Source organism: Microcaecilia unicolor, chromosome 1 (assembly GCF_901765095.1).
Source record: "Microcaecilia unicolor chromosome 1, aMicUni1.1, whole genome shotgun sequence".
In the NCBI taxonomy this organism is placed as follows: domain Eukaryota; kingdom Metazoa; phylum Chordata; class Amphibia; order Gymnophiona; family Siphonopidae; genus Microcaecilia; species Microcaecilia unicolor.
The window spans coordinates 668,963,545-668,980,211 of NC_044031.1; the positions used below are offsets into that span (position 1 = coordinate 668,963,545).

Sequence of the window (16,667 nt, forward strand, 5' to 3'; positions counted from 1 at the left end):
AGAGCTACGTCAGGTTGGTAGCCAGCTTCCCAAGGGGAGTATTGCTCATGTATTTTTATTAACTTATAAGTACAATTTAAAAAGTGTGATATAAATAAGGGCTGAACTGGTGATGTTAACAACATAGGGGGTCTTTTTCTAAAGATTAGCTCAAATTATCTGCAGCAGAGCCTATTTTATTCCATTTTCTTGTGTAAGAGTCAAAAGCAGATGGTTGAATGGTGACTGCATATGATGTTTTCCTTCATAGTAAGTCTTTCCTAATCACAGCTGAAGCTGTTTCCCTCTCGCTGCTCCTCAGTCTTTACCTGCACAGAGAACAACCGCAATGATGATCTTGATGACCTTGGAGTGAGCTCTGCAGAAAGCTGCTGCTGCTGTGAAGGGCTGAGATACAGCGCTGAAAAGATGAACAAGAAACCTCTCATAACACAAGGGATAAAAGGCATGACACGGCAACCCCAGTCCTACAGCGCTCTACCAAAATGACTCAGCAATATCTGTACTTTTAGATCACACATGTAATTAATAAAAACTAGACAGCATGCTGACACTTAACAACACTCTCTCCGCTACTGACCAAAAAAAATATCCTTCTAAAACCTTTTCTTCTATGGGGTAATTTTAAAAGGTGTTCCCTGGATGAAAAAAAAAAGTTTTATGCCTAGATATGACCTTTCCTAGAATTGTCTGGAGTTTATGCTGTTATTGTTGTGTACATATACACTATCCTCCATTCGATTCTGTATGGGTCGCCCAAAGTTGGACATGCAAATTTGGGCATGGATTACAGATCTGCTTGGAAACTAATTAGCAAATTAGGCATTAACTATCAATAATTGCTGTTAACAGGCACTTCATTGGCAGTAATTAGAAGTTACGTGAAGATCTGCCCTACGCCCTATTCTATAACATGCACATCTACATTTCGTAGCGCACAGTTCCAATGGGAGTGTGGCCATGAGAGGGGCCTGGGCGAGTCAAGGGCAGTCCCAGAATTTAGGCACAATGTTATTCATTGTGTACAATTCTGGAGACCACACCTTCAGAAAGATATAAACAGGATGGAGTCAGTCCAGAGGGCGGCTTCTAAAATGGTCAGTGGTCTTTGTCATAAAGCGCATGGGGACAGACTTAAAAATCTCAATAAGTATTCTTTGCAAGAAAGGCGGGAGAGGGGATATGATAGAGACATTTAAATACTTAGGTGATATAAATGCACAGGAGACGCGTCTCTTTCAATTGAAAGAAAGCTCTGGTACGAGGGGGCATAGGATGAAAGTTAAGGGGGACAGACTCAGGAGTAACGTGAGGAAATACTTCTTCATGGAAAAGGTGGTGAATTCATGGAACAGCCTCCCAGTGGACTTGGTGGAGATGAAAACAGTATCTGAATTCAAGAGAGCTTGGGACAAGTACATAGGATCTCTAAGGGAGTGATAGGAAGAACAGACAGCACGGATGACCAGACTGGATAGGTCATATGATCTTTATCTGCCTACATTTCTCTATGTTTCTATGTTTTAGAATAATGTCATTTACATGCCTAATTGTAGGCATAAGTGCTGGTGCCTAAAGTTAGGTTTGAAATTTGCGTTAAACTAGTCTATATAAATAATTCTCACTTGCAACATTCTGAAGCTCACTCTGTGGGAGGGAAACACTGAAGCCCTGCACTGTTGGTAGGCTAGGCTGTCAGCAACACTCACTCTTACTCATGCACCACTCACTGTCACTCATAGACCCGCCCTCAGCCACGCCCCATCCGCACATAATTCACAACCCCAACGTTCTAAATGAAGCCTCCCGGAAGTGTGAAGCAACGAGATATCCTTTTTGCCCATGACTGTGTGCCCCGCCCTCGCATCACAACTTGATGACGATGAGGGCGGAGCACTGACACTCCACAAAAAGCGATCTCCCCCTGCCCCTCGGCGGCCATTTTTCATACGGAACCCACATCATGGAGCGGACAGGTGCCTGGAGGGGGGTTGGGGGACAGCTGGGTCGCTGACAATGGGTGGCTGCAGGGGGGCCCAGGGGACAGGAGGCTCGCTGGACACCAAAACCTTGCTAGCGCCCGTTTCATCTCTCACAGAAACGGGCCTTTTTTACTAGTATTCTATAAAGGTTGTTCCATACAGAGTGCCCTGTACCGAATACTAGCATAGCACAGATTATCCAAATGCCTAACTTTCTGTGCCATTTCTATATGCACATGTTTATCTGGCCAGGGCAGAGAGGTTCTCAGAGGCAAGGATTGGACCTTTAAGCATACTTTATAAAATATGCACAGATGCACACAAAACATTTTCTGCAAGTAAAGATCTGCAAGTACTTTCCATGGGGTCATTTTCAAAGGGAAAAGTATTGGTGCAACTTATACGTGTGACAGGTATAAGTTAGGGAGCCTGCTATAAATGAATCCTCCCTTAAGTCAAGTGGAAGAATAAAGAAAAATGCACATGTGGAGGGGGATTTTGTAACAGTATGTGTGAAATCCAAGTAGGCATCTATTTTAAATTTATTTTATAAAGACATCTAGAGGGGCATAATTGAACTGGGCGCCCATCTTTAAAGGGCGCCCATCTCTAAGGATGTCCCAGCGAAGGGGCGGGGCATCCCGTATTATCGAAACAAGATGGGCATCCATCTTTCATTTCGATAATACGGTCGGGGACGCCCAAATCTCAACATTTAGGTTGACCTTAGAGATGGGCGACCTCGGTTTTCGGCGATAATGGAAACTGAGGACGCCCATCTCAAAAACGACCAAATCCAAGGCATTTGGTCATGGGAGGAGCCAGCATTCATAGTGCACTGGTCCCCTCATATGCCAGGATACCAACCGGGCACCCTAGGGGGCACTGCAGTAGACATCACAAATTGCTTCCAGCTGCATAGCTCCCTTACCTTATGTGCTGAGCCCCCCAAAACCCACTACCCACAACTCTACACCACTACCATAGCCCTTAGGGATGAAGGGGGCACCTACATGTGGGTACAGTGGGTTTCGGGTGGGTTTTGGAGGGCTCCCATTTACCACCACAAGTGTAACAGGTATGGGGGGATGGGCCTGTGTCCACCTGTCTGAAGTGCACTGCACCCACTAAAAACTGCTCCAGGGACCTGCATATTGCTGTCATGGAGCTGGGTATGACATTTGAGGCTGGCATATAGGCTGGCAAAAAATGTGTTGTATTTTTTTTCTTTTGGGTGGGAGGCGGTTGGTGACCACTGGGGGAGTAAGGGGAGGTCATCCCCGATTCCCTCCGGTGGTCATCTGGTCAGTTCGGGCACCTTTTCAAGGCTTGATCGTGAAAAAAAAGGGGCCAAGAAAAGTCGGCCAAATGCTTGTCAGGGACGCCCTTCTTTATTCCATTATCGGCTGAGGACACCCATCTCTTAACTATGCCCCCTTCCCGCCTTCGGTACACTGCCGACACACCCCCTTGAACTTTGGTCGTCCTTGCGACGGAAAGCAGTTGAGGACACCCAAAATCGGCTTTCCATTATACCGATTTTGGCACCCTTAGGAAAAGAACGCCCATCTCCCGATTTGTGTCGGAAGATGGGCGCCCTTCTCTTTCTAAAATATGCAGGCTAGGCACCTGTCTAGTAGACCAGCAGAAATTGCACCTAGATTGAAGCCACAGACATTTGTATTTGCTTAGGAGCAGTTGTAAATGTTCATGCTTGAAGTGCATTGTGCAATTGCAATTTATAAACAATCCATATAAATTGTGACTCTGCCCCTGAACACGTCTATCTGCAGGTCATGTAAAAATACTAACCTTCTTTGCACATGTGTACTTTTACATGTATAACTCCAGGGTAAGTTTACAAAATCCCCTGTTCACACATAAAAAGGCTTTTATGGACAAGGAAGCAAATCAACTCTGCACTGCTTACTGACTCTATTTCTCCTTTCTCTCTTCCCTATTTAAACTGGTGTTTCTTTCACTGTCTCCCACTACAGTATCCTAATTGTACAGCACTCTGTTGAAATTTCTTGACGAGCAGTCTATTGAGCCAACTACTACTGAGCGGTGATGGTTTCCATCTATCAAGGAAGGGACGAACTGTCTTTCGCAACAGACTGGCCAAAGTACTAAAGAGGGCTTTAAACTAAATTTGCTGAGGATGGGTGAAAAAAGGCCCAAAGTCATTAATAACCCTCAGAAAGGTAAGACATCAAATACCTTTATAGAAAAAGGGGGGGGGGGGGGGGAAGTAAAATCTGGAAATCCTTGTATACCAATGCCCGTAGTATGGGAAACAAATTTCTGGATCTGGAGGCTGCAATGATAGAAGCCAACTTGGATTTAGTGGTGGTCACAGAGACATGGCTCACAGAGAACCATGACTGGGATATAGTTATAAATGGCTATAATCTATTCAGGAAGGACACGGTAGGAAAAAAATTGCAGGACATATGGGATAAGGAAGAAGCAGTGTGCATTAAACTGGAAAGAGGGAGGAGGAATCTAAGAAAATACTCTTTCACAGAAAGGGTGGTGGATGCATTGAATGGCCTCCCAATGGAGGTCGTGGAGACAAGGACTGTGTCAGAATTTTAAAAAGCATGGGACAGGCATGTGGAATCTCTTAGGAAAAGGAGGAGTTAGTGGTTACAGAGGATAATGCCTCTTTAAAATGGTCAGATGCTGAGGCCTATAGCAATCTTTTCAAATCAAATCATAATTTTCTAAATGTTTCAAATTAGAAACATGCTACTTACCAGCATGAATAGCAAGTAAACTAGGTAAATTGACCTGTCTGGAAATTGCCTTCCTTCAGCAGCCAAAAAAAAATGATTCACAAGGTTCCCAAAACACATTACAAAGTGACATTCCTTTAGACATGTTTAGGTTGGAGAAGCAAAGCAGCTTTTCAAAAGCATTTTACCCACTTTCACCTCCTGCCTAAATAGCACATGCAGTGGAGCTACAGGGTATATCCATGTACTTTATAATTACAGAAGCTACTCATAATTGTCCTTAAATAGACATCTGTTTTTTATAGAACTCATGAAAACTGAACACTGTGGTGACTTTACGGGGTGGGGGGGGGGGGGGAGAGAGACAGGGTCATTTACTAAAAGCACATGTTCATAGTATTAGTGTATGCTGTTAGTAGATGAACCCCCCTATGGACAATAATCAAAAGTGCCCCTGTAGATTCAGACTCGCCAGATATTTCTATCTACCGAATATGTAGGAATCGCTAGCGCAGCTTGGTAAAAGAAGCCCTATATGTTCCATCTTTGCTTATACCCTAGGCTGTCTATTAAAATTTTCTATTACATATTGTGTTGACATGATAAGTAGTATACTATGCTATACTTTGTATTGTTATTTGAATATTTTTACTGTTGTAATTGTTTATTGCTTATTTATTCTTACTGTACATCGCCTTGTGTGAATTCTTTCAAAAAGGCATAAATAAATCCTAATGAATAAAATAAAAAATAAAATACTTTGGGATGTAAATTTATAATCAGGACTAGACAAAAAAACTCTCCCTCTAGGACTGGAGTAACTTGGCACACTGCTTGAGCTGCTGTGTGCACTCAGCTAAGTTCTTCTATCAGCTTTTTTATTTAGGTGACTGAGAGGGGCATAATTGAATGGCACGGGCAAAATAGATCACCAGCGATCTATTTTGGCGGCGGTGCAACAGCTGGCCATAACCGTATTATCGAAAAAGATGGCCGGCCATCTTTTCTTTCGATAATACGGTTTGGCCCGGCCAAATGCCAGTGTTCGCCGGGTTTGAGATGGACGGTTTTGTTTTTCAGCAATAATGGAAAAAAATGCCGGTGATCTCAAACCCAGCGAAATCCAAGGCATTTGGTTGTGGGAGGAGCCAGCATTTGTAGTGCACTGGTCCCCCTGACATGCCAGGACACCAACTGGGCACCCTAAGGGGCACTTCTAAAAATTAAAAAAATATATATACAAATACCTCCCAGGTGCATAGCATAGCTCCCTTACTTTGGGTGCTGAGCCCCCCAAATCCCCCCCCCCAAAAAAAAACCCACTCCCCACAACTCTACACCACTACCATAGTCCTTATGGGTGAAGGGGGCACCTACATGTGGGTACAGTGGGTTTTGGGGGGGGGGGTTGGAGGGCTCAACACTTACCACCACAAGTGTAACAGGTAGGGGGGGGGTGGACCTGGGTCTGCCTGCCTGAAATCCACTGCAACCAACAAAAACTGTTCCAGGGACCTGCATACTGCTGTCAGGGAGCTGGGTATGACATTTGAGGCTGGCATACAGACTGGCAAAAAAGGGTTTTATTTTTATTTTTTTAGTTTGGGAGGGGGCTGGTGACCACTGGGGGAGTACGGGGAAGTCACCCCCCATTCCCTCTGGTGGTCATCTGGTCAGTTGGGGCACCTTTTTGAGGCTTGGTCATGAAAATAAAAGGACCAAGTAAACCCGGCAAAATACTGATTAACGCCGCTTTTTTTTCCATTATCCGCGAAAGCCGGCCATCTGGTAGCCACGCCCATGCCCGCCCATGTCCCGCCTTCACTACGCCACCGAACGCCCCCCTTGAACTTTTGCCGGCTTGGCGACGGGAAAGCAGTGATGGTGTCAAAAAAAGCAGCTTTCGATTATACCGATTTCGCCGCTTTTGAGAGATCGCCGGCCATCTCCCGATTTATGTCGGAAGATGCCCAGCGATCACTTTCGAAAATAAGCCTGTGAGACTACCTATCAGTACATTTGCCTTTGCTGGTTCCTTCTGATGCAGAATCCCTAGCCAGGGTGTGGGCATCTACTAGCCAGCCTGAATCATGTGGAGCCGGGCACTGACATTTTTCAAGATGACAAATGCTAGAAGCAGGAATGAGTGGCATTGCTTATACCTCTAGTTAAGGTTCCCATTTTTTTTTCATATTGTTTTGTCAGCCATACAGAAGTCCATTTAACTCTTAAACACTAGATTGGTCAGACTCCTGAGATAGGTGCTTAGGCGTTGAAAGACAGCCTCTATGTCTAGTCTTTTGGTGTATTCCTAATAAACATCACTGACTATCATCTTCTGTGTCTTTCTAATGGTATTTGGAAATGCCAACTCTGCCCTACTCCTTGGTTGATTCATTCCATATAGAAACAATACAAAACTTCATCTCTAATGCAGAATGTAAAACGAAGAAATAGTAATACTCTATGATAGCAAAAGGGCTGTGAATTGAGTACCTTCCAAATAACACATTTTTTGAAGACAACCAATATTGCAATTATAACCTGTGCACAGAAGATACTGCCATAAATCAGCATGTCTTTTACCACAACGGTTTTTTTTTTCAGAAAGTGGCTTACCTTCACTGAATTGCTGTTTGAACCACTCGCAAAGAATTTTGTCTAATGGGAAAAGTTGACTTTCTTATATCTTCTTGATTTGTGAGATTTGCTTCAGAATAATAGTTACATAACTTTTCTTCCCATGCCTTTTGTAAATCATATATAGTTGTTGACCCAAAGCTGTTTCTTACTAACCACTAACTTTATATGCGTCTTCTTTGAAGGAGCATGCAATCCAACAATATTTCCAGAAAGCCATGAGTAAATCAGAGGAACAGGGGGTGGACATTTACAAACCTTGTGGGTTGATGGAGAGGTGGTGGAACTTTGCATGGGCACTGGCCAATTTTGGAACTTCAGATTACGCATCTTTTATTTTTAATTTCCAATTTTTTGAGATTCCAGCCTTTAATTTTGAAGAAAATGTATTTTCACTATATTGTGTGTTTGCTGAAACAAGATTTTAGTGTACCTCAGTAACCGTGAGTTTCTTTTAGTTTCAGATTGGTGGCTAGTCTTCTGGGGCAGTGCTCCATCAGCAGCACTCTCTTCTTCCTATAACGAACACAGTGGTTAGTACAGATGAACTGTTCTTCCAGGATCTTTCTCCTTATGTCATTTCCATTCACTCTGAACATTTTCTCATTCACTTTCTATCTATGTACAGGATATAGCTGTCTTCATGAATACTTTCCATGCTGTTCTCATGAAGTTCTATAGGTATCTCAAGTCTCTGCCCTTCACGTGCCCCCAGAGACTGTGAGAGCTACTTCAACAGCATTCTCAACCCCAACTGGCCTAAGAAACAAAAGTCTGAACTTGGAACGCAATCAAGATCCCCTGTTGGAAGATGATAGGAATAACCATAAGGTTCTCAGGACAATCCTAGTATGGACTAGGGATGGGCAGTCCAATAATTTTCACTTTTTTCATTTCCTGTGTCGTTTGCAGCATTTTTTGTTTTGTTTTGGTTTGTCTTCATTTCCATTTCAGGATCAATGTCGGTAAGAAAGCGTGCTCTTTTGAAATAATGCACCATCTTTGCAATGAGTGTGCACTATTTGCCAAGATGGTGTACTCTTTTCCCAATAATGTGCAAATGTGTAACAGTTTGTGTATATGCGCACTATCAGGGGAAAAGTGCGCATTCTTTCTGAAAGAGTGTACCCTCTAGGGCAGACTATTTACAAAAAGTGTGTACTATTATTGACAAACAAAAAAATGCAAAATATCTTGTGGTTTCTGCTTGTTTTTGTTTGTTAACAACATGTGATGACATGGGATATGTCATTGTGACAATTCTTATCTCATTGCTAATTTCCGATCTTTCCTAGTATGGGCATGACAATATGTGAAAGGAAAAAGAAAGAAGATCATCAAAGAGCTACTCTAATGAATCAGTGATAATGTTTTACATGAAGGATCCGCCTTAAATTCTTAGGATCGGTCTAGTAGGATTTGAGACCAATGACGTTTTGGTTCTTGCAGTGGAGATGCAGCCAAGTAGTTAGAGCAGTGAGATGAAAACCAAGGAAGCCACTGATATTCCTTGAGATCTTGGGCCAATCACTCTGTCCTCCATTGCTTAGATACAAACTTACGGATAGATTTGCTCAAAGGAGTAAGTGCATTACTGTGTGCTAACCTCAGGTCCCATTTTAAGCAATGGAACTTAAACACTCATACCCCCAAATACTAGAAATGGCACTCAAAATGGTGCATGCAAATTTGGGCACACATCCAATTTCTTTGTGCAAGTAACAAGCCAATTAGCACTAATAATTAGGCATTAACAATCAATTATTGGTGCTAATTGGCAACAATTTGAATTTACATGCTAGGCACTATTTTATAAAGATGCGCACATAAATCTTTTAGCATGCAACTGAGAAGGGGCGTGGCCATAGGAGGGGCATGGGCAGGTCAGGGGTGTTCACTACAGTTGCATGCAGTGTTATAGAATACTGGAGATCCATGCCTAATTTAGATGCAAGGATTTACAGCAGGTTTAGTTGTTGTGAATCCTCGTGGATCCTGGCACTAAGTGCTTTTCTATACACAGTGCCCAACTCAGAGCACCGTTTATAGAATAGCACTCAGCGCCCATTTTTTTTGACGCCCAAACTGGATACCATTTTACTGAATCTAGTCCACAGTGAGTGTTGATGGTGTTAGCACATGCTAACATGGTAATAAAATTCAGTAAGTCTAGCCCTTAGATTGTAAACCATCTGGTTATAGACAATACCTACTGTGCCTGAATCACCTTGAGCTGATAAGGAAAAGGTATGGGCTAAATGCAAGTAAATAGGATCCCAGCCCCAATTCTGATTGAACTAGAAAGTGCCCTCCCCCCCCCCCCCCCCCCCCCTCTCCATAGAACAGATTTTCAGAAGAAGAGATGGAGCCTGGAGACAATAATAGTGTGAAGGAAAGCCTGAGATCAAACAGGGAGTTTGGACAGTCTAGATGAACCCTATGCTCATTATGTGCCATCATACTTTCTGCTTTTTTCTGAGGTAACTCTTTGATACACAAAATGCAATGGCCAGAGAGAGGGAGAGATTCACCGTATCATATGCTTTGTTTTCTACACCATATTTTGGATCATTTGTTGCCTTCACTTCTTCCATTTTTATGTCAGTGTCCTCTAAAAAAACAAGCACAAAGAGAAAAACGGCAAATAAGCAAACCTGAAACAATTAACCCCTATCATAATAAAAAGTATACATGTCTATTCAATATAAAAAGCATATAAGTATAAGAAATGAGGGGACCGGTATTCAAAACAATTCAAGCACTGAGCAGGTTGGGAGTGACACTTACCCGCACAGTACCGCTGAATATCCCTTCTAACTGCCATGGCATAGCCTGGTTAGTGCCAGAGCTGACTGGGGCAGAGTCTGAATGGGGAGTTATATGGGCGCTGGCTATATTCAGTGCCACTGTAAAGATTATGCGCTTCTGATCTACTTATCACTATAAACTTGAACTGTGCTGTGGTAGATGGAATAATCTGAAGTCAACAACTCTATGTTTAACAGAGTAATCTAAAGTGAACTACTGTTATGTTCTATCTCTCAGTATTCTTGTATTATTATAGGGGGAAGTGTCATATATTAAGTCACTGGGTAATCTTGTATTTTCACTCACTCAATAGTGAGAACCCTTTTGTGACAGTATATAATCATTGACAAAGCTCCCTTCCTCCCTTTGAGTGCTGATAATCATATATTCAGTGCTGGCACCTGCATACTTAACTGGGCAAATAGAACCACTTAAGGTCCCTTTTACTAAGCCGTGTAGACACCTACGTGCGCCCAATGAGCACCAATTTGAGATTACTGCCTGGCTACCGCGTGGCCCGGGCAGTAATTTCATTTTTGACGCAAGTCCCCTATGCGCGCCGGAAAGTATATTTTTTATTTTCAGGTGTGCGGGACTACTGAGTGGTACAAGGCATTCTATGCGTGTAGATCTTTACCGCCTGGTTAACGTGTCACACCTTACTGCTAAGTCAATGGGTGGCGATAAGGTCTCAGATCCAAAATGGACGCGCCAATTTTCATTTGGCTGCACGTCCATTTTCGGTCAGAATTTTAAAAAGGCATTTTTACAGGTGTGCTGAAAAATGATTCCGCGTTTGTCCACAACACGTGCCTACACTACCGCAGGCCGTTTTCAGGGCACCTTAGTAAAAGGACCCCTTAAATAGCAATCTTAACTTTGCCCATTTACCTATGTGGGTATGGCACTGACTTTCGCTCATATCCGCATAACTTCTGGATGCCATCATAAGTACATAAGTACATAAGTAATGCCATACTGGGAAAAGACCAAGGGTCCATCGAGCCCAGCATCCTGTCCATGACAGCAGCCAATCCAGGCCAAGGGCACCTGGCAAGCTTCCCAAACGTACAAACATTCTATACATGTTATTCCTGGAATTTTGGAGTTTTCCAAGTCCGTTTAGTAGCGGTTTATGGACTTGTCCTTTAGGAAACCGTCCAACCCCTTTTTAAACTCTGCTAAGCTAACCGCCTTCACCACTTTCTCCGGCAACGAATTCCAGAGTTTAATTACAAGTTGGGTGAAGAAAAATTTTCTCCGATTTGTTTTAAATTTACTACACTGTAGTTTCATCGCATGCCCCCTAGTCCTAGTATTTTTGGAAAGTGTGAACAGACGCTTCACATCCACCTGTTCCACTCCACTCATTATTTTATATACCTCTATCATGTCTCCCCTCAGCCGTCTCTTCTCCAAGCTGTATAGCCCTAGCCTCCTTAGTCTTTCTTCATAGGGAAGTCGTCCCATCCCCGCTATCATTTTAGTCGCCCTTCGCTGCACCTTTTCCAATTCTACTATATCTTTCTTGAGATGCGGCGACCAGAATTGAACACAATACTCAAGGTGCGGTCGCACCATGGAGCGATACAACGGCATTATAACATCCTCACACGTGTTTTCCATACCTTTCCTGATAATACCCAACATTCTATTCGCTTTCTTAGCCGCAGCAGCACACTGAGCAGAAGGTTTCAGTGTGTTATCGACGACGACACCCAGATATGCAGTGCCGGTGCCTGGATAGGGCCCAGCACTGAAAATCCAGGTCTATTTTAGCTGGCTGCAGTTAGTATTTGTGACCCGAAATGCGAAAAAGTACAAAACAGAGATAAAGGCTGTAAAAGATTGAAGGGGTAAATTGTTACGGATGAAATGTGGTAAGAAATTTGATCACAGTCTATACAAAACATGCTCAGACTGTAATCTTTAACTTCCTATGGATTACAGAGATATATATGTTTTTGTTATTTTTCAAATGTGTTTTTCTGAAAATAACATACTGCTCAATATTTAGCGCTATTTAACCGGTCAGAACGGATGATGACTGGTGAAATAGCGCTTAACCGGCTATCCGCCGGTATTCAGAAGAGGTTAATTGGCTATCCTCTGCTGAATATTCACAGTTAGTAGCTGGAGGATAACCAGTTATATCATGCGATATAACCGGCTATCCACCTATTTTTAAACGGGGTTTAGCGGTCATATTTGGCCGCGCCAAATCCTGGTATATATTTGGCCGGTTTTAAAAACCCAGATATTCAATGCTGGTCACTGGAAACGGCCCGGCATTGAATATCCGGTTTCAGCGTGGACAGCGGGAGACAACCTGGCAACCCCCAGCGGTCTGAATATCGGGGCCATAATTTCTTGATAAATATTTCTCATTTTTTAAAAGATGTGATTAGTCCATACCTGAGGCTGAAATTGTGCAGGTTTATGCAGCTGATATCCCTCTATCGTGTGCTATAAATAGTTCACATACCCCACTTTTGGTACCTTTTGGCTCAGCGGGTCATATTTTTAAAAATGCTGACTGCCGCCAGCTAAATACTGACTCATAAATAAGAAACAAAAATAAAAAAGAAACAAGCCTGAGAATGAACACAAAACAGGAAGCATTAAAGCCAGGAAGGACAAATTAACATTTTTCTTAATCTGTCTGACACTGATGCTGTTTTAGAAATCCATTAAAAATCCATTAAAACAAAATAATTAAAATGTGAATATTGCATAAATGATACTGTTTAGATTAAATGTTAATGATCTCTTTTCAAAGACTGATTATTATTTCTCTATATGCCATGCCAATAAAACTCTTCCATCCCTATAATACATTTCATAAATACAGAAAATAAGTAAATATCATTTTTTAAAATATAGAACAACTGTGGAGCTGCTTCATGGTACTGATTATTCTCATGCCTTTACAATATTTATATTTATAACAGGAAACTGAAACAAGCCAAGATGGATTATTTTAATAACATAGGGGCCCTTTTAATAAGCTGTGGTAAAAAGTGGCCTGCGGTAGTGTAGGCGCCAGGGGTGTAGCTACGTGGGGCCACAGGGGCATGGGCCCCTGTAGATTTGGCCCTGCCCTCCCCCCCCCCCAACGCCAACCCCTTCGACCCCCACGTAAGTGCAGGACGTCAGACTCACAGAAACAGAAGCCTGCCCTTGCGTAGCCAGACTTCGGCGGTAGGAGGTCCAGAGCCCGAGGTGAGGGGGCACATTTTAGCCCCTCCCGATGCCATTTTTAACCCCCCCCCACCATTTTGACCTCCCTGCCGCCACCACCAACTTTGACCCCCTCTCCAGCGCCAACCCTTTTGACCCCCTCTTCCCCCCGCCAGCAAAGGTACCCGACGGCGGGGGGAAGAGGGGGTCAAAAGGGTTGGCGCTGGAGAGGGGGTCAAAGTTGGTGGTGGCGGCAGGGAGGTCAAAATGGTGGGGGGGGGGGGGTTAAAAATGGCATCGGGAGGGGCTAAAATGTGCCCCCTCACCTCGGGCTCTGGACCTCCTACCGCCGAAGTCTGGCTACGCTCCTGGTAGGCGCGTGTATTGGCTGTGTGCCGGGCTAGTTTTTACCGCATCTACAAAAAAATGGCTTTTTTTTAATGGGATGGGAAAAGGGCCTGCGGTAAAAATGAAACCAGTGTGTGCCCAAAACTGGCCTGAGCCCTTAATGCCACTTTGATCTAGCGGTAAAGGCTCATATGCTACACTTGCGGTGACCGGTCAGTGCACGCCAAGTGCTGATTACCACCAGAACCAGTGTGCGTAGGAGGAAATAAATAAATAATTCATCCACACGTTATAGGCATGCGCCAAATCTGAGATTACCACCAGGAGGGCGCGCTGGCCTGGCGGTAATCTCATTTAGGCACACGCTGCACGTGTGTAGAGCCTACCGCGGCTTAGTATAAGGACCCCCTATATAGGTAAGAAAGTTCCTGATTTTAAAAAAGCTATACTCGTTAGTAAGCAAACTATCAAACTCAAACAGTTTACTTTTAACCAATGAATCAAAACCTTCAGCTGAAGACATAAGTGTCATATTTTAAGGATGAGATAGGGAAGGCAAGGAAAGGGCTACTACTATCAAATTCAGATGTTTTAGATTATATTCAGAGTGCCGAATTGGATAAAGAGGAGGAAGTGCCACCCTTCTATCCTACTCCTCTTTGTTTTCCTTCAGTACGATCATAGGGATTGGTGTTTCTTCATATCACATGGTTGATCTCCTTAATGTAAAATTTCAACATAGATCCCTCCCTACAGTCTGTATTGAAATATCGAGGAATTACTTTTGAAGTGAAATCTTGTCTTCATAACCTTGGTGTGTTGTTTGACTTCAATGTTCTGATGCAGAATCAGGTTGATGAAGTCATTTCAACATCTTTTTTACAACTTCATCTCCTGAGCAGGTTAAAGGGGACAGTGCCATAGTGGATTTTCGGACAGCTGTGCAGAGCCTGGTGCTGACAGGAATTGATTATTGTAATTCATTATATTTAGAAATGTCATCTGCTAGACTCCGGCTCTGCAAATCATCCAGAATGCAGTTGCAAGCTTGATTATAGGAGCATCAAAGGCTACCCATATCACTCTTGTCTTGAAGGAGCTCCACTGACTGACAGTAGTGCAGAGGGTGAACGTCAAAATTTTGTCATTGATTCATCATCGTATATATGCTAGATATTGTCTTAACAGCTTGAACATGCATATTCCAAAATATTCTTTATGATCTGAATCTGCTAAACAATTATGTCTTCCATCTGCGACAGCATCATTATGGTGAGACTCGTACACGTATTTTCTCTATTGCAGGACCTACAATGTGGAATAAGCCTCCTGGGTATTTAAAACTCTGTAAATGCTCAGCAATTTAAAAAACCTTTGAAGACCCATTGCTTTGTGAAGGCCTTCTTGGAAGTATAAGATTCTTTTTTTTTTTTTTGGCTATAACTTTGTATGAAGTGTCAGTTAATGTTTATTTGTGCCTGTATAATTTTAATTATGTATGTTTAATTATGCTTAATTGTAACCCACTTTGGTTAAAGTGGGATAAAAGTGTGTAAACATAAATCTAATATAATAATTTGTACCGTCAATGTTCCATGGCTGGCTGGGCTCGTAACATCCTGACGTAAGTAAGCCTCCAGTGTTCCATTCCGTCTCACTGTCCCGCCCTCGCGTACAGATGAAATAACATCAGAGGAGGGCGGGACACTGAGAGGGAAGGGAATGCTGGAGGCAATGCGAGCCCAGCCTGCCTGCCGCCGCTCCGACCTCAGAGCAGCAAAACTTTTTATTTATTTATTTTTTTTAAATACTTTATTTATTTTTTGAAAATTTACAAGATCTCACTTATAAATGGTAATACAGCCATAAATTTACAAACTACATTGTTTATCACTAAATTAAAAATTACATAGACTCAGAAGGCAAGTTAAACAAACATAATAATACACAATTGCTTCCTTAGACCACCATTCTTAGTGGGGGAGGGGAAAGAAAAAAGAGGAGATTAAATGATAGAATCAAATAGAAAAGAAAATGGCCTGGCTCTATGACCCCAACTTTCAATTCTTACATTTAATAACTCAGCACATCCTACCTGGACATCTTTTTATTTTCAATAAACAATTTAAGCTGGTCTGATTAAAAAAAAACGTATTTGTTACCCAAGTATTTTATACAACATTTGCATGGGTAGGCTAACAAAAATGTAGCCCCCATTGCTTTAACTTCTTCTCTGTAGGCTAGAAAAGCTTTCCTATGTTCCTGTGTTAATCTAGTCACATCCTGGAAGATCCAAATTTTTTGACCACAAAATAATTTATGTGAGTTCTTAAAGAACAATCTTAATAAGGCATTTGAGTCTTGTTCAAATACAAATGTTACTAGGAGCGTCCTACGAGTGGACACCTCTATCATAGAATCTTCCAGGAAAGCTGAAATATCTTGAAGGTTCGAAACCTGGTTGTTATCTGTTGGAGTCACCTTAGTTTGTTTAGTCTCAGGTAGATAGTAAATTTTATTAATCGGTGGAACCGCAGTTTGAGGATAAGCCAAGACTTCAATTAGGTATTTTTTCCAAAGATCCATCGGTGAAATTCCGTATACAATAGGAAAATTTATAAACCGCAAGTTCAACCGTCTGTTATAATTTTCTATCTGTTCCAACTTTAAAGAAGTCCTGGTTTTATCCTTTATTAACGTTTCCGCTACAGATTTCAAAGTTAAGATCTCAGATTTTTGGGCCAATGATTCAGATTTAACATTCTCAAGCGCAGATGTTAAAGAGTCAAATTTACTAACCATTAGAGACGTTTCTTGAGACGTTTTTGTTACTGCAGCCGTTAACTGTTGTAAAGCAGTCCAGATAGTTTGTAGAGTCACCGCTTGGGGAGCAGAAGAAAGCTCCATGATCGTAGTCTCTGCTTCCTGGGGTTGTGTACCGCCCTCTGAGGCCCTCTGGTCGCCGACTTCC

General features: G+C 42.5%; 1 protein-coding gene across 1 annotated transcript in view; it reads right to left on the reverse strand.

Moving 5' to 3' along the window:
* Positions 1-16,667, reverse strand: part of SLC28A1 (solute carrier family 28 member 1) — a 117,752-nt gene that overhangs the window by 58,824 nt on the left and 42,261 nt on the right. The window contains exons 2-4 of the mRNA XM_030190357.1: positions 9,892-9,971; positions 7,794-7,876; positions 309-400 (exon numbers count right to left, since the gene is read on the reverse strand). Of these exons, the coding sequence (XP_030046217.1) occupies positions 309-400; positions 7,794-7,876; positions 9,892-9,971 (255 nt within the window). The remainder of the gene's footprint in view (positions 1-308; positions 401-7,793; positions 7,877-9,891; positions 9,972-16,667) is intronic.